Source organism: Alnus glutinosa, chromosome 9 (assembly GCF_958979055.1).
Source record: "Alnus glutinosa chromosome 9, dhAlnGlut1.1, whole genome shotgun sequence".
NCBI lineage: Eukaryota > Viridiplantae > Streptophyta > Magnoliopsida > Fagales > Betulaceae > Alnus > Alnus glutinosa.
The window spans coordinates 6,389,920-6,407,788 of record NC_084894.1 but is presented as its reverse complement, the minus strand read 5'-3'; the positions used below and the strand labels follow the sequence as shown (position 1 = coordinate 6,407,788).

The 17,869-nt window shown below is 34.2% G+C and overlaps 3 protein-coding genes across 3 annotated transcripts; 2 read left to right on the top strand and 1 right to left on the bottom strand.

Annotated features, from left to right (window-relative positions):
• Nucleotides 1-5,377: 5,377 nt before the first annotated feature.
• LOC133877820 (uncharacterized) lies at nucleotides 5,378-6,307 on the bottom strand. Its single transcript, XM_062316245.1, has one exon. It carries the CDS (start codon nucleotides 6,063-6,065, stop codon nucleotides 5,517-5,519), a length of 549 nt encoding a protein of 182 aa, XP_062172229.1. The 5' UTR covers nucleotides 6,066-6,307; the 3' UTR covers nucleotides 5,378-5,516.
• Nucleotides 6,308-10,557: 4,250 nt separating this feature from the next.
• LOC133878224 (peroxidase 60) lies at nucleotides 10,558-12,977 on the top strand. Its single transcript, XM_062316758.1, has 4 exons — nucleotides 10,558-10,852; nucleotides 11,546-11,725; nucleotides 11,835-11,994; nucleotides 12,363-12,977. Exons 1-4 carry the CDS (start codon nucleotides 10,616-10,618, stop codon nucleotides 12,788-12,790), a joined length of 1,005 nt encoding a protein of 334 aa, XP_062172742.1. The 5' UTR covers nucleotides 10,558-10,615; the 3' UTR covers nucleotides 12,791-12,977.
• Nucleotides 12,978-14,481: 1,504 nt separating this feature from the next.
• On the top strand, nucleotides 14,482-15,108 carry LOC133877058 (germin-like protein 9-3). Its single transcript, XM_062315294.1, has one exon. The coding sequence runs from the start codon at nucleotides 14,482-14,484 to the stop codon at nucleotides 15,106-15,108; it is 627 nt and encodes a 208-aa protein (XP_062171278.1).
• Nucleotides 15,109-17,869: the final 2,761 nt, after the last annotated feature.

Here is a 17,869-nt window from a genome sequence, read left to right as displayed (position 1 = left end):
ATTTATAAATTCATAAAAAATAATAATAATAATAATAATAAAAATCGAAATTTGTACCGAATGATTACTTTGTTAGAAAGGCATACCACGTGAATTTATAAGTTCATTTTAAAATTGCAATAATTTATTTATTTAACGATTTTCTAGACTATTAAAACTATAGTAAAGTTTCTAAAAGATTTAAATAATATAAAATAATATATGCGGTTAAATACATTAATTTTAAATTTTGACAATAAAAAATATAAAATTTCATTTCAAATTGGGAGGATGGTTGTCTTTTGGCTTCACCTTTGGCACTTGATCACGATGCAGGCGTGGATGATTTTAATTGAGCGGTCGAGTCAGGCACGAATGTCAACTTTAGTTTCAACACGCGAAATGATTGTCCAAATTATTGCCAAGTGTATCGATCGACGATGATGATGTGTTAATTTTATTTTATTTTTTTATTTTTTGGGTTGGCTTAGGTGGTCTTAAAGGAAAAAAAAATAATAAAAAATTGGTAGATTTTCAAGGGTTTATATTTAATGTTAAACTTTTTTTTAATAAAAAAATAGATAATAAAATTAAATATAAACCATTAAAAAATTACAACAAATATATTTTAATTTGTTTACAACACCTAATCTAAATCCTTTCTCATTCTTCCACCTTCTTTGGCCTGGGCACTTGTGGAAGAAACTATAATTGTAGTTAGGCCTGTATTATAACTGTCTCGTAATCGCTAACCGAATAACTTTATAATTGTTTTTGAAGGTGGTTATAAAAAATTGCTAATCACTTATGACAATGCAGATAACAATTTTAGGGATATTTGTAGACAGTTAATAACGTCTAATTGTCTACCATTATATTTAATATAAATATAAATATTTATATTATATATTTAATACCAAAACAACATCTTTTTTTACTTAGGTTTTTCACAAAATAAAAATATCAAAATAGGTTTTATCATATATTTGGGGTTAACTTCGGGCTCATTATTATTTGATCAATTAGGGGTGAAAATGCTGGTGAATAATAACAGCTCGCATCCGCTATTCGCACCTAATCGCTATCCTATCTGCACATGCGGATGCGAATAGCAAAAACCAATATCCGCATATGCGGGTGCGGATAACTAGTTTAGAGATTGCGGATGCGATTAATAACCGCATCCGCAAATATATATTTACAAAAACAATGTCGTTTTGGATTCGGTAAGTTTAGGACTTTTAGATTATATTAGGTTTTTTTTTTCACTATCATCTTAAAGTCATACCTCGTTACATTTACATATTTCTTTTCTTTTTTTTGGTAATCCAAATCTCAATTACTTTATGAGATAATGATCTTCTATAACTGATAATTGTGAATTATGTAACAAGTTAAATGTCAATTTATTTAAGTTTGAATATAGTAATAATTGCATTATTTAATCTTGCTTATAGATTTTGATAGTAATTCAAACGCTCATTACCTCATATGCATAATAACCGCATTTAATAATCGTAATAACCGCGCGGATGCGGATAGCAATCACATAATATAGATGATGATATTTAATAGTGATAACCACATTTTGTGGATGCGGATATTACTGATAATCGCATCCGCATTTTTACCCCTAGGATCAATCCTTATTATTTTAAAAAAGCCCAAAATTATTTAAAATAAGCCTAAAAAGAGGCTAAGGAAGGCCCAAAAGCATATATATAAAAAGCAGTTATCAACCGCTAGTTATAGGTTTTAATAACTGCTAACTGCTAGTTATAAAATAATTGCCTAAGTGGAGTGGTTGTCTTTACTTGCTAATCTGTAATTGTTTATTGTTTACTTGCTAACTGTAATTGTTTGTAAAGGCCTAATTGTAGCTTATCTCTGTTTACCATTGGAATAGCTTTTACTTTTTATTTTTTTAATGATTAATATCTGTTTTGTGAATAAATTACCAAGAAACATGTCTTTGCGCACGTCCTCCAAATAAGTTCTCCAATTTTTTTATTTTTTTATTTTTTTGAGGGGGGAGGTAATAATTATTTGAGTGAAATGAGAGTTAGCATGTAAAACCCTATATTTTCACTATTATTCTAAATGCCAAAAATCAATAGGGACTATGCACGCCTAATCCTCGATTCAAGATCCATGCAAGATAGTTAAACAGTAGAGTGGTGCGCCACAGATGGGGGAGGGAGGTGGCAACACCAACTCTAATGCTTAAATCAATCATGAAGGTATGAATGAGAGAGAAGGAAATAGATAGAGATTATGATATGAGAGCATGCATGAGTTTAGCCTCCTACTGACCTTATATAGACTATGTACAATTTTGGTCGTGTGCGTTTATGAGGTAATTGTCATTAATCACCCATCGATTTGGCCTTTGATCATGCGAGAGATTATGATCCGCCTTCTTTTAGTGAGTTGCTTTCCATAGAGGATGGTTGTCTGATATGGAATTTTCCTCCTAGACATGTGCTTCATGCAAGGTTGTGTTTTGGTGATCTAGGTGGTTCTTTGGGGCCGTGTTTGGGTTGGCTGTTCATTAAACCGATCGGGGATGTAAGTTGCCATTCCAGTAGTCTTCCATTCTCTTGAGCTACTTGTGTAGGCCGGTAAGAGTTTTTTTAAGTTGAAGATAAGATTATAAGCTAACATTCCAATAGTCTTCATTTTTTAAGGTTATTTATGTAGTCCAACGAGAATTAAGTTAAACATAAGCTTGTGGGCTTCCACTCCAATTATATTTGCTCAAGATTTTTTTTTTTTTTCAAGTGAAGTTTTAGTTAATGGTATATAAGAACTTGTGCCTTTTCACAAGAATACTGAACACACACACACACAAAAAGAAAAAAAGAAAAAAAAAAAAAAAGTGTGTTGAAACAAGTCCAGTTTGAAAAAAAAAAAAAAGTCCAATTTGTAATATATATATTAAAAAAATTAACAATTAACAATATGAAATTCTAATCTATTAGCCCCTTTTATTTATCTTTACCAATTAAATTCTTCGTTAACTTTGAAGGCTACCATTAGGATTTAACAGCACAACCTAGCAAAAGATAACTGAAGATGATAAAAAAATTAGAACCCCATATTATAAATTATAAATTATAAAGTTTAAAGTTTAGGAAAACATTGATAATTAGGGGGTAATTTTAATTTTAAGGAGCCATCATCAAAAAAAGAAAAAAAAAGGAGCCATTATGAATAAATAAATAAATAAATAATACGTTACAAATTTCGGGACTAAAATATTATTCCAAGTTCCTATTCTTTCCTCTGTTGTCTTCTGCTGCCAAGTGGTAGTGTAAACGTGTGATCATAGGCTATGTGAACCCAATGAACGGTGATGGCAAAAGTTTTGATAAACAATCACAATAAAAACAAGGTTAAATCCAAAATTCATCCATGTGCTTTTGATGTTAATCAAATTAGTCATTGGGGTTTCTCAAAAGTGATAATATTGATCCTTGTGCTTTCTGTTCGTGTAAATCTACTAATTCCATTAGTCTATAGATCGTTTGCCACCTGTACCAAAAAACCAATTTGTCCAATCTCATTACGACATATCTCCACAAAAGTCTTGTCAAATATGCACACGTTTCCATATTACCAGCAACATTTTTTTAATGAGTCCACGTCAGCTACATCATGTGGTAGTGGGAAATATCCCTTGCACGGGTGGCGGTGGGATTCTTCGGCAACCCACCTACACACCATACAGAGTTGACTCGTGAGAAACTCTAATGTCGTAGAAATGGTTGTGAGGGTGGAGGGCCTTGAATGACCCACCCTTTCACGTTTTGGAGGGGATTATAAGGGACTCCACCCTCGTGACCACCTTTACATAGTAGATGGTGGGTGGTGGGAGGACATGGTGAAGAACCTGGCCTGAGCCCTAACATTGGTCCGTAAGTGCAAGGATGTTAGCATCTTTCGTCAAGTCCTCGATCTCCATCACCGCCATTGTTGACTTCTTGAATGTCTCGAACCTCTTTGAGTTCTCCATTGGTGACATGAAGTAGCTACTTTTGATCTTCGACTCAGATGGCACCAACTTCTCCCCTTCCCCCCCAATCGCCAACAACAACCCCATCTTCTTGGAAGAACCTCACCACTACTTGAGGGGATTCTTCCCACTACCATGTGTCCATGTGGCATAGTTGGCGTTGACTCACTAAACAGATGTTGCTGATTTGGCAACATGTAAGACTATATAGGCGAACAATTATAACCGTTGATAACCATTAATCGTGTAACTGCATGAGTGGTTAGTTAGCTTTTTCAACTAATTGCCCATCACAATCGGTTAACAGTGATAACGTAAGCGAAAACGATTAATAATTGCATCCTCTACTCTTAATATAATATATATACATATATAAACTAGTATAGCAAAAGAGTAATGATTCACTACCACCTAAATATACAACTTTTCACCACCTTGTCTATGTGGCAAGGTGGTCCCCCACCTTAATTTATTTTTAAAAAATAAAAAAACTCAAAAAGTAGTGGAGGACCACCTTGCCACATAGGCAAAGTGGTGAAAAGTTGTATATTTGGGTGGCATTGAATCATTATTCATAGCAAAATGACATTGTTTAGCAATGTTTAAGACCAGAACAATGTCGTTCTAGTATAGGGTTTTATACATCTTTAGTAAAACGAGTTCTAAAAAGAGGTTCAAAATAGCCCATACTTGACATGCAGTTACCGTTGTGTGGCTTTAGCATAAATAATTGCTAACTAGCAACAAAGATTGTTGGTAACCGCTCACCCTAAACAAGTGGTGCGGTTACTCAAAACTGCTTACTGCCTAAATTGGTAATAGAGGCAATAACCATCTCCTCCAACACATGTACAGTCCTAGCAACATGTATAGATTTGGCCAGACTTGCATGGAGATATAATACAATATAATGTAATCAAAGAAGGACAAAGATTTTTATAATGTTCATTTGGTGTCCATCTGAAAAGACATAAATGTAATAAAAAAAAAATCTATATCATTCAAAATGACATAAAAGTGATTTTTTTTTTAATTTTTTATTACATTTATATTTTTTCAAATAAAAATAAAAAAAATACTAAAAGAAATTCTAACATTTTTCCACGTAAGCAGACAAGCTTTTTTTTATTTTTATTTTTTTATCATTTATTTTTAGAGTACACGTGACAAACGACTTATTTACGGAAGTAGATGGGTTAATTTTTACTTTTGCAAAAACCCAAAAACTGATTTGATATACAGAAAAACACGGGGATTGATTTATGACAACTTGTGCACTACTCCGAGGTACATTGGGGGTGGAATTTACACATTGGTTCCACTCTAACGTGTCTTGGAGTAATACACAAATTGTATTTCTAGCGTTTCCCAAAAAAACCCATATAAAAGCACAGAAATTATTTTTGGATTTAAGCCTTAAAAAGAGCAAAACCAATTACATCTTCTACTACAGGGAAAGATACACTGAAAGTGTATTTGCTCAAAAAAGGAAAAAAGAAAAAAAAACGTACACTTCATGTCTTCAAGCAAGAACTTCGACCTCAGACTTAATATCCTGATCAATAACTTCAAAGAAAACCGGATCCACGGTCACGCGACTATCCACGTGGACCTTGAACTTGTGGTCCCACCACAACACCTTGGCCGTACCAGCGATATCCACAGTGGCGTCGAGCACCATCTCGCGCCTGGCTACGTCGGCGATGAAGCTTGCCGCGTGGTGAGCCAGCTCGAGCCCTTGGAGCCGCGCCGGAAGACGGATCAGCTGGCAGGAGTGCGGCGGCTGGGAGCCGGCTTCCACCTGGGCGGAGCCGAGCAAGGAGCCCTTGTAGAAGATGGACATGGTGGTGGAGGAGTACTGGATGGGCACGATGTTGGGGTTGGAGACGTGGACGGTGAGGATGAGCTCGGCATCGAGGACTGGGATGTTGAGCTTGAAGGATGTGAGGTTGATTGATATCAAATGGAAGGTTGGGTCCTTGGGCTTGGCCGAGATCAGAGTCGTCGCTGCCACAGCCGACGCCGCTCCGATCAGAGCGGGGCCCCAGCTCCATTGTACCATTTTGCCCATGCTCTTTGGAGGAAATCACCGTCTTCTTCTTCTTCTTCTTCCTTGTATTGCCTACTCAGTTCCGAAATGGAGTTACAGTGGTCCGTGGAGGAACGAGATCTAGGGGTACTAGGGGTACTAGGCGGAATATGGGTTGGATTGGTCGGGGGGTGGACGGTTCAATGAAATGACAACAATGCCCTTGGATGTCGCTGGGAATCCTCTGTAGTTGCTGTCTGAAATTAGCGTAGGTGTCGCCAGGGCATCGTCTACTCGTCTAGTGTAGTTAAGTCAATGACTCAATGAGTCAATGGAATGGGATTGAATGTTCAAGCCTCAAGGCATTCTTTGTATATGAAATGACAACAATGCCCTTGGATGTGCATTTTTTTTTTTTTTTTTTAAAATTAGAGTAATTTATAATTAGGGTTAAATACATATTTGCCCCATGTGCTTTACGATCTTTATTTTTTGCTCCCTTAGTTTCACTTTTTATCAAATTTGGTACCTGTGGTATATGAAAAGACGAAAATGGTACATCCGTCTGATTTCTCGTCCAAAACTAACGTCCACCCACGTCATTGGGTACCTAAAAATTTGAAGCTCAGAACCCAATTCTTTACACGTCGTTTCCAACAACATCCAGATAACAACATGACAGAAAATGTCGTGGGTGGACGTTAGTTTTGGATGGGAAATTAGACGGAGGTATTATTTCCGTCTTTTCATATACCACAGGTACCAAATTTGATAAAAAGTGAAACAAATGGGGCAAAAAATAAAGGTCGTAAAGCACATGGGGCAAATATGTATTTAACCCTTATAATTATCTGTCCAAAATTTATACTTTTCTGACATGTGATTGTGAAAAATTACTCGATCGGGTAAGTGGTTGAGTATTTCAATTTTTATTTGATCAGATAGGTTTCATCCGACTATTATAAGTGGTCTCTTACAATCATCAATTCGAATCGTTTACAATTAGAATTATAAACTATTCTAATCTGTTTTTTTTTTTTTTTTTTTGTTCAGACGTTAGAATAGAAGAGAAAAAAGAAAAAAGAAGAAGTAACTAGACATTTTGCTTTATGAAATTGGACTGTTAGTCCATCTAGCTGCTTAAAACTATAGTGAACAGTGATTTTGGACCCTTACCAAATCACAAGGTTTTTTTCATTTCAAATAAAATAGATAATATTTATTTTTATAATCGAGATTTAAAATCAGTGCATATAACGATATATATGAAATTTTTTTAAACTTTATATATATATATATACAAATTTTAAATGATGATTGTAAATTAAACACTCCATTTTTTCGGCAAACAAAGAAGACAAATTTAAAGAGAGAGAGAGAGAGAAAGGTGGTTTTGGAAATAACCCTAATAACTCCATTGTAGATATTGTGGGAGGCCAACTGCCAAGCTGTATCATGTGTGTTCGTGTAAAGACATGGAGGAAATAAACGAAGGAAGAGAAGTTGGGAAATTTACAGAGATACGTTGGTTGGGAGAGACGTTGGGCGTGAGGTTTGAAGTATGCAGAACAGCAAAGTAGTCTTCATCAGTAGCTGTCTGTGAAGTCAAGTCTTGGGCAGTGAGTATATACTTTGATTAGCCTCGATCGGCTGGTTTCTCGATCTCATCATAGGGGAAATGGGCTGTATTTGACCATCGCATCCACAGTTCTAAACGTTCACGCGCATGCATATATCTGATACAAAACACATGTCGTCTACCTTCTTTCCCAACACCACGTTTAAACATACAGCTCTCTTACATTTTATCAAAGCTTTCTCTTTCATTCATTCATTCATTCATATATCACAAAGGCAAGCAAAGTGCAAAGAAACTCTCTTAGAGAGTTATTCATTTAAAAAAAAAAAAAAAAGTTGTATAAAGAAAAAGAGTATCACCCATTAGAGATAAAAAAAGAGGTGCTTGAAAAATAAGGTGGGATGGTTACCTGAGATTTAAAGATTAGATGCGATGGAAACAGCAGTAAGAAAGAGTAAAGAGGCGGAGAGAAGAGCAAGAAATAAAAACACAAGAAAAATAAGGGTTTCAACATATTTTAGGTGGGTATTCTTGAAATTTTTTTTTCTTCTTGCCCTTGGAAATTTAGTAACGTACTGTCGCACCAAATATTTGGTATGTACGCGAAATTGTGATTTTGGTTTAAATTCATGTCTTTTCAAATAGAGTAATTCAGTAATTTTAAAAACAATGACATCATATTAAAGGAACACAAAAAGAGCTTAGTCTTTCAAATAAGCACATCTAGACTATATATTGCCAGTAATCAGGAAAACCAAAGCAATGTGCGTAGGTGTCGCCAGGGAATGCTTTAGTGTAGTTGAGTCAATGAATGGATTGAATGTTCATGGCATTCGTTGTTTGAATGTTTCCTTTTTTTTCGCTTCATTTCATTTTGAATTTTGAATTTTTATATTTCTTTTTATCTATCGTTTCATTTCATGTTGAGATTTGAGCCAAAACCGTCCAATATGAGCATCCTTGAAGTTCAATTTCTTAAAATTTAAAAAATAAGTATATATATTAACCAAAGAAACAGAGAGATTGAAGCAACGATGAGACATGATTGATCAGCAGTTTCCAATTTAGAAAATGAGAAAACTACAGTTAATCCGTCAAGCTTGCACCCAAATTCTTAAACTCTAAAATATTACACTTGATGCTCAAACTATATATCTAGCCATTTCATTTAGCATTTCGTGATCAATCCGACCAAATTAAAATGGGTAAAACGTTCATTTTACTGCTATTAATTCTATAAAAATACAATTATACGTACCTTCACATTTCTCCTCCCCGGCCCATAGTGTATTTTTATTTATTTATTTTGTTGTAATTTTTTTATGTGATGTAGGAGCTAGCATTATTGTCATTTTTTGAAAAATCTAAGGAAATGCCTAAATAGTTTGAAAAATTAATTGCAACTTTTTAAAGTTTGAAAAATATCATTTTATTTATAAACGACATTAATTATTTAAAAAATTACGTCTTCCCATTGTAAAAAAATTCCTTCAATTTAGCCCGAATTCGTTGTACACACGTTAAATTTGGTGGTGAGATGGTGAAGTTGATCAAATGGGTCTATATATATATATATAGAGAGAGAGAGAGATAAGAGGACTTTTTGTTCACGTACTCTTCAACGGCCTGTAATAACCTTTTACTTTTCCTATCCAGAAAATGTGTGATTATTATTATTATTATTTTTACTCATTTCAGTGTTTTGACTCAGTTGAAAGTTGTATTTATAGCTGCTTCTATTTTTTAGGGTTATGTGCTGTATTGACGCCTCTTTGTATTGTTTCTCAAGAAATACTAAAACATTTATCTCTTCAATTCGATCGGTGAACATAATACTTAGTGGTGAAACACGTAAATCTTTGTGTCTTTTTTTTTTTCTTTGCTTCTCACTAGTTCCCGACAGTTTTGAGGGGCCAGAATGGTTGTGTTTTAGAATAATTAATTGACATTCATATCTTGTGTCCGGCCAAGAATCAAATCCTGTAAAATTCTATTTGCATCCAAACGTGATTTTTAATTATTATTATTTTTTTTTCAGAGCGGCAAATCCAGATCCCTTGTAGGCCGGCTATTTTGTATACAAGAAAACTCAACTGAAGCACGAAAAAACATTGGGAACTTGGACCCTCCTCGCCAAAATTATGAGTTTTATTTATAATAGTATCAAACCAATTACAATATTAGAGATTTTTGTTAATTTTTTATTAATACTTTAATAATTAGAACCCAAGCTTTATTCTTGCTGTTCATTTTCTTTACAATTCTTTTCATTTTAAACTATATGTATGAGAACAAATATTTGAACATGTTTTAATTTGATTTAACATATTCGGTAAGAGGAATGCTAGAGCTCGTTCTAGTATTCTTTTGGTGTCTATCTGAAAGGACATAAATGTAATAAAAAAATTAAAAAATTGCATCCATGTCATCCAGAAAGACATAAATGTAATTTTTTATTACATTTATGTCATTTCAAATGGACACAAGAAGAACACTAAAAGAAACTCTAGCATTTCTCGGTAAAGTATTGGCGTATAACCTTTAGTATGATAGATTATTTTACATGCATTTTTTAACCTCTAATGAAAAATGCAATAAAAATACGTTTAAATTTTGAAATTAACTTATAATAAAAAATCCGCGCATAGCCCAAGTTACGAGCTAATTGGAATAAAGAAGAAGCAGCATGCATGATGGATATATGCAAAGCTTTGTGTCGTTGCAATTGCATTTTCCATGATCTGTATGATCCACGATTTGCTTTGACTTTGTAGATTGTCAAAAACGTTTCACAATTCATAATCCCACATAAAATATTTCCTTATATGGGTGTTGAATGTTTGGTTACAACACATAATTAGTGCAATCGATCGTGCAAACCATTCAGCTTGTCGATCATAGGGTACACATCCATGCATCCTCTTCCCTATAAATGGCAAACAAACATGTCGTTTGTTTCATATCGATCCAATATTATTCAGTACGTAGTTCAAGAGATATAGGACTACTGAAGATGAAAATGTCTCGCACAGCAGCAGTTGCAGTTGTAGCCCTTGCGCTCCTCTCTGTGAGCTTCACAGGCCACTGTTATGGCGGCGCCGGCGCACTTCAGGTGGGATTTTACAAGGGAAGATGTGGGTTTCTCGATGTGGAGACTATTGTAGCTAGTGTTGTCAAGGCTAGCCTTTTCAAGGACCCGACGATTGCCCCCGCCCTCATTCGCATGCAGTTCCATGACTGCTTTGTCAAAGTCAGCTTCTTTTTCTCTTTTCTCTTTTCCCTTTCTTTTCGATCAATAGGGGGAAGCTTGGCTTAATCACCTTTCAACTTTTACCATATTTTCAATTATCTTCTTAAATTTTAAAAACTCTCATTTTACTATATATCTATCTTTTATTTATTTATTTATTTATTTATTTTTTTTTTTCTCAATTCCACCATTCCGTTAAATTCTATATTAGCATTGGTCAGGATTTCATAGAATTTACAAAAATATCCTCGCCTGATATATATATATATATTAACATGGGTATTTTGAAAATTTTGATAGGATTTAACCGAAAATCCTAATGGAATGGTAAAATTGAAAAAAAATTTGAAAGATGGATACACTCAATTGAATTTTTTTTGAAGTTTAAGAAGGTAATTGCAAACGCGAAAACAATTTAAGAGGGTTAAATGAAGTTTTCCATTTCTCTTTTGTTTTACTAAATACTAATAGAGAAATGATACACATACATTCCTTATACATCTTCATATAATTAAGTTTTAAATTCATCATTGAATTTGTTGTATCAAATGTGGGTTCCATAAATCTAACGGTGAATTTGAAAATGAGATGTGTAAAAAATGTATTTATATCATTTCTCGTGCGGATAGCGGAAAACCATGCATATTGTAGGGAAAAATGTATACTAATGAACGCTTTGTTTGGCATGAAAAGGGATGTGATGCGTCGATTCTGCTAGATGGGAGCTCCAGCGAGAAAACTGCACCACCAAATCTAAGTGTGAGGGGTTATGATGTTATCGACGCAGTAAAAGAGCAATTGGAGAAGTTCTGTCCTGGCCTTGTCTCTTGTGCTGACATAATTTCCATGGCTACCAGGGACGTCATTTTCTTGGTAATTAAACAATCAAATATTAGTGTTTTGATGATCAGTACGTTGGAATTAATTAACATGATTTTAGACAAGTCTTTTAATTTGTGCTCATATTTGATGATCGATGCAGAGTGGAGGAGGGAGATACAACGTCCAAACGGGGAGAAGGGATGGCTTTGAATCCCTTGCCATAAACGTTGATCTTCCCAGTCCTACATTATCAGTGCCTCAGTCCATTGCTGCATTTGCTAGAAAAGGACTTACTGATACAGACATGGTTTATCTTCTTGGTACTAATTCAACATTTTCCTCCTCCTCCATGTCTTGTTACACTTATATAAACTAATTCATGCCCAGTAATTAAATCGTGCTTGTTAAATTACCATTTATTTCAAAAGTTTAAGCTTTTAAAATAATTGGTGATTTAATATAGTATTAGAACATAAGTTTTGAGTTCGAACAATGTTTCCGTTATTTATAACCTTTAATTTCAGTTAAATATTTCACGTATAGGCCGGGTCTTATCTATTAAGAAAGAGTTTGAACCCACACGTGAAAGATACTGTTAATTATAACACGAACAAATTTTAATTCTGATCTGAAGGCCAACTGATTTGGTGATCAATTGATGTTTCATGATATATATATATATATATAGGTGGTCATACCGTTGGTGTTACACACTGTTTCGTAATCCAAGATCGACTTTACAATTTCCAAAGCACTGGGAAACCTGACCCGACCATGGATCCATGGTTACTCACAACGCTAAGACAAAGGTGCCCCCAGAATTCGACAGGCAGCAATAGCAACATCATTAATCTCGACCAGAATCGCTTGAGTTCGTCCATCGTTGATAACTCGTTCTACAAGCAAATCTTAGCCCACAGGGGTGTTCTCCAGATTGATCAAGAGCTAGCTTTAGATCCACTCACCAGCGCCACCGTGTCAACGATAGCCCGTTCGTGGGACTTCCGCAGCAAATTCGGCCAAGCCATGGTGAAGTTGGGAGCGGTCGACGTGCTTACTGGAACAGACGGGGAGATAAGGAAATCATGCAGAGCCATCAACAACCCCTTGTTTTAATTAATGCCAAGACACATCATGAATCCTTAATATTTTGGTTTTTTTTTGCATTTTGTTTGTTTTTTCTTATATTGGGTTAATTATTGTTCATCTGGGTCGATCATTTTCATCTTTAATTTGTTTCCCTGTAATTCTTTTGGGGTTATTTTATTTAATTATTTATTAATTTTTGAGGTTATTTTAATAAGTTCTAAGTCGTTGTATCACATATAAGATCAAAGATGATATTATTAAAGAAAGCCTCATTGAATCACTGATCTTCCTTCAATCATGTCTATTTTGCTGTTGTAGGGTACTTACGTACATTTGGGCTACCCCAACCTCTTGGCTATTTTGGCTAACCTCTAACAGAAAATACAAAAACAAGCTCTACATGACTACATCCGTTTAATTATTTTGACTACGGATTTGACTAGTTGTTACGGTGCTAATTAAGCAAATTTGCTCAATAATGCATAAATTAAATTAATAATAAAAAAAGAAATTTTATTATCTCTCATCTTTGAGAATAGTGTGTGTGTATATATATATATATATATATAAAAGAATATTTTAAATTTAATACTAAAAGCGGATAGTTTTTTTTTTTTTTCCTTCATGTCACATAAGAGGAGAGAGGGAGAATCCTCCGCTTCATGAGTAATGCTACACATCATCCTCTTGTCTACCTTTTATCCTCCCAAAATTGATGTGGCTCTTAAAATCACCAATGGATCAAAATTTAATAATGATCTATCATAAATTCAATGGTGATTTTAAGAGCCACATCAAATTTGGGAGGACAAAAGGAGGACAAAGGGATGATGTGTAGCATTACTCCCGCTTCATAAGGTGTAGTTCCCAGCCAATTGAGCTACACCTTGGGAACGTAAAAGTGGATAGCTAAAATGCTTAGTAGGTGTTGTGAAAAATGGAAGCTAAAAAAAGAAGGAAAAACTTCATTAATCACCCCTGATCTTTTATCACTTTTGCAATCATACTCTTAAACTTTAAAAAATGTCAATTTAGTGTATCAATCTTTCACATTTTTTCAATTTCAGCAATTCATTATAATTTTTCGTTAAATCCTAATGGATGAGTTTTAAAATTCTTAAAATACCCCTCGTTACTTTTAGAAAAAAAAAGAAAATATTGCAAGAATTTAGGCATCAATAAGAATTTAATGAAATTTGCAAAAATAGTTATACTTGAATCTTTATTTATTTATTTATTTTTTATTTTTTAAAAAAAGAAAGAAAAAACAGCGGTGTTTTGGGAATGTTGAGAGAATTTAACGAAAAATTCTAACGGATAGGTGAAATTAAAAAAAATTGAAAGATGGAATGTTATATTTTTTTTAACTAAATATTTTCTGAAACAGATGTGAATGTTATATTGCCTTTACCTAGAGAGAGAGAAAAAAAAACCGAGAGTATATTAGTTTTTAGCTACTGTATTTTGCTGGGCACCAGCCAAATGACTAACAACCAAAAAAACCTGCAGCTACAAGAAGAATGACTTCGTAGTTTTCTCAGAAGGCCTGCAGGAGCACACAAACGATTGCCTTTCCTTAAAAATTCTATACGGAAAACAACCTATAAATACACCCTTTCTTATAAGCCTCGATCAGCACCTCATTCCACCACACCAACAACCATTAAAATCCCATATCAGCTTTACCCGGCCTTATTCTAAACCTCAACTTCTCTTCCATGGCCTCTAAAACTTTCGCCATGAAATTCTTCTCAATGTTAATTTCTTCATTTGCCATCATCCAAATGGCGGCAGCAGCGGATCCAAACATCCTCACAGGCTTTATAGCTCCCCCAAATGTTACAGTTGATGGGAATTTCTTCACATTTACTGGCATGCGTTCCCTTGTTGGAGGAGGCCTTCCCACAGCCTTTAAGGTTTCCAAAGCAGCCTTGGCTGAATTCCCGGCTCTGAATGGGCAGAGTGTTTCTATTGCTGTTCTTGAATTCCCGGCTGGCTCCACTAATCCACCGCACATCCATCCTCGCTCTGCTGAGCTCCTTTTCCTAATTGATGGTACCCTTCAAGTGGGGTTCGTTGATACCACTAACAAGCTGTTTACTCAGACACTACAAACAGGTGATATGTTTGTGTTTCCAAAAGGACTTGTGCACTTTCAGTATAACGCTGCCGCAAATGCACCTGCGATAGCAATTTCAGCTTTTGGAAGCGCAAATGCCGGAACTGTTTCAATTCCCAACACTTTGTTCAATGCTAGCATTGACGACAATGTCTTAGCTTTGTCCTTCAAGACTGACGTTGCCACCATTCAACACCTTAAGGCTGGTCTTGCTCCCAAGTCCTAAGAATAGCATTCATTTTCGGTAGTTGTTATTTTATGATAACTCGTTGTTCTTTGGCCCTTAGTCCACATGGTGGTTGTTTTTGCTTTTATTGAATAATTACCCTCTTGTTTAGAAGGGTATGTATCATCAAATTTGTCAACATGAACTTTTTATGAACTTTTATTTGTTTTATTTGTCTTATTCATATATTTTTCTAAATTGTTGGATATGAATATCTATGCATGTAGTAAAAAAAAAAAAAAAATTGGAATGCAACTCATTTCATTGGGATCAAAACGAGAAAAGTAATTGTTAATTATAGCATGTTAATAAAGAGATTAATACTTTCTTTCTTTTTTCTAATTAAGAGATTAGTACTTAAAGAGTCTTTCAATGAGACATAATAAGCCATGTTCATCTGCCATCCAAAAAGCTTTTGTAAAACTTTATTACAATAGGTGAATCCGGTAGTTGATGAGGCGATGGCAGCATTGCAAGCAATGGAGTTTTGTCGTGGTAGGGGTTTGTTAAAGATAATTTTGAAAGGGAATTTCCTTGCAAGTTGTCTCCGTTATAAAAAATCAGAAGTTCATTTGGTCTATCCATGGACAAATTATTGCAGACATCTTAGATATTCTTCGTTATTTTCAGGTCTGGGAGGTTTGTCATATCAAACGAGTGGGTAACTCGGCTGCACACCAATTGGCAAAGGCAGGCCATCAACATGATCAAGATTGCGTGTGGCTTCATTGTATTCCAGAATTTCTTAGACCTTTTGTTTCATCAGAGGACTTTTCTCTGGTTATTTAGAGCTGTTTTGCTCTAGTTGTTTTCAAGTTTGAATGAGTGTGTGGTTGAGACGAGGGAACAAAGTGTTTTTGCAAAGCCAGTTTTTGAATCCAAACGTGATCATTGGATCTGAAAACTTGTTGGGAGAAAAAAAAATTGCTTTGGATCTGAAATCAGGTAAAGAATTCCGATCAACGGCCCAAAATCAAACTAACTAATGGTTCTAACTAACCGTTGATTGTGCCTAATCAATGGATTTAGGTGCTTCTTTGGATAGATTCCAATGAGAGTAATTTTGCATGTTTTGAAAACAAAAAACAAAAAAAAAAGTAACAATATAAACCTTTTTTTATTTTTATTTTTTTAACCTAATCGGGTTTCTATTTTATTTTGAAACCGAGTGGGAAAAAAAAAAAAAAAAAAAACACCAGTACTATTTGGCTATTTGCTTCCAAAGAAGGCTCTTTGACTCTTCTGACAACACTATATGATATATATATAGTAAGTTTAGAAATGAAGTTAATAGATTGCTCTTGTGATATATCTTGAAATTTCATAATCATTAGTTTGGAAAATTAAAAATTATTACTAGAGTTATCATACGATGAATATTGGTTTTGGATTATCAATTTCGAAGATCAACTCCATAATTTTTTTTTTCTTTTTACAAATTGCTTATTTAGGGTGCGTTTGGAATTGCGATTTCGTAGACAAAAATCGTGATTTAAACTAAATCGTAGAAAGTGAATCGTTTCGGAATTTTATTTTTAAAAATTGTTCTATGAAAATGCAAAAGGCTGTTTTTCAAATTGCAGGCAATGAAATACTTTTTTGAAAACACAGAATTTTAAAGGCTAATCTATGAATTTAAAGGCTAAATTGTAATTTTGCCAAAAGCTTAACTACGTTTTTAAAAATTACTTTTTCAAATTGCACATTTTAAAATCACTATTTTTATTTCGCACTTTTTGAAATCACAAACCCAAACCTACTCTTAATCACCTTCTAATCTAAATAATTGTTGAAATGTGGCCACATTAGCCCACATATGTAGAAGGCCAAGTCAAAGCTGCCACGTCATTATCCGGGGGGCCTATAAACCACGTAAGATTTGCTAAAAAAATTTTTTAAAAATTTAATTTGTCTTCAAAAGGAAAAAACCACAAAAAGAAAAAAAAAAGAAAAGAAAAGAGAATAAGAATAATTTGAAGAAGAAAGTAAGAGTCTTTTTTATGTTTGATTCTGAGTACTTATATTATAATTTTTTTATATGAATAGTACTGCATAAAGTCATAAAGCACGTTTTTTATAAGAACTTAATTAAAGATTTAGTAAAAAATTAATGGTTAGAAAATACAAAATACAAAATTTTAAATAAAATTATATCTAAATTTACCTAGAGGAAGTTAAGCCATTGAATTCGGAATTTTTGCTTGAGAAAACTTCTTCTGCCCTACTCCACCTCTGAAATTGTTCGTCAATTAATTCTAGCGAATTAAGTTAGCATATGCAAGTTCATATTTAAACTACAAGAGCATCTCCGGTGCTCTTTCCTCTTCATCGAATCCAGAAGGGATTTCAGTTCTCATCGTTTACCAGCATCCGTTTGGTTCTCATTACAGTTGCTTGCTAGCTAGGGCGAGTTCGGGAAAGGTCCAGGGTCCTTTCAAGGTTCGTGTACCTTCGCATGCCCATTGGCTTTGCATTAGTTACTGCTTTTAGTCGCTTTATAAAGAGACCAGGTCATTTTTTGGCCGATTTAATATTATGAATAATTGTATCATTGGTCTTTGGGGTTGACCTTAATTACAAATTATTCTTTGTTGTATAAAAAGTTCATGGAAGATCCTTGTAGTAAACTATAATTATGAATCACTCCTTAAACCTGTTTTTCTTCCACAAAGTTAACAGAATCCGCTAATTTGCCACGTCATATAAATAGTGAGACAACCTCTAAATATCATTTGTATTGTAATCTACTAATGGTTGTTTA

Excerpts from the sequence above, each read along its gene's own strand:
- LOC133877820 (XM_062316245.1), bottom strand. The coding sequence starts at position 6,065 with ATGGGCAAAATGGTACAATGGAGCTGGGGCCCCGCTCTGATCGGAGCG.
- LOC133877058 (XM_062315294.1), top strand. The coding sequence starts at position 14,482 with ATGGCCTCTAAAACTTTCGCCATGAAATTCTTCTCAATGTTAATTTCT.
- LOC133878224 (XM_062316758.1), top strand. The coding sequence starts at position 10,616 with ATGAAAATGTCTCGCACAGCAGCAGTTGCAGTTGTAGCCCTTGCGCTC. Across the intron at positions 11,726-11,834 it reads CCAGGGACGTCATTTTCTTG|AGTGGAGGAGGGAGATACAA; the intron begins GTAATTAAACAA and ends TGATCGATGCAG. Across the intron at positions 11,995-12,362 it reads AGACATGGTTTATCTTCTTG|GTGGTCATACCGTTGGTGTT; the intron begins GTACTAATTCAA and ends ATATATATATAG.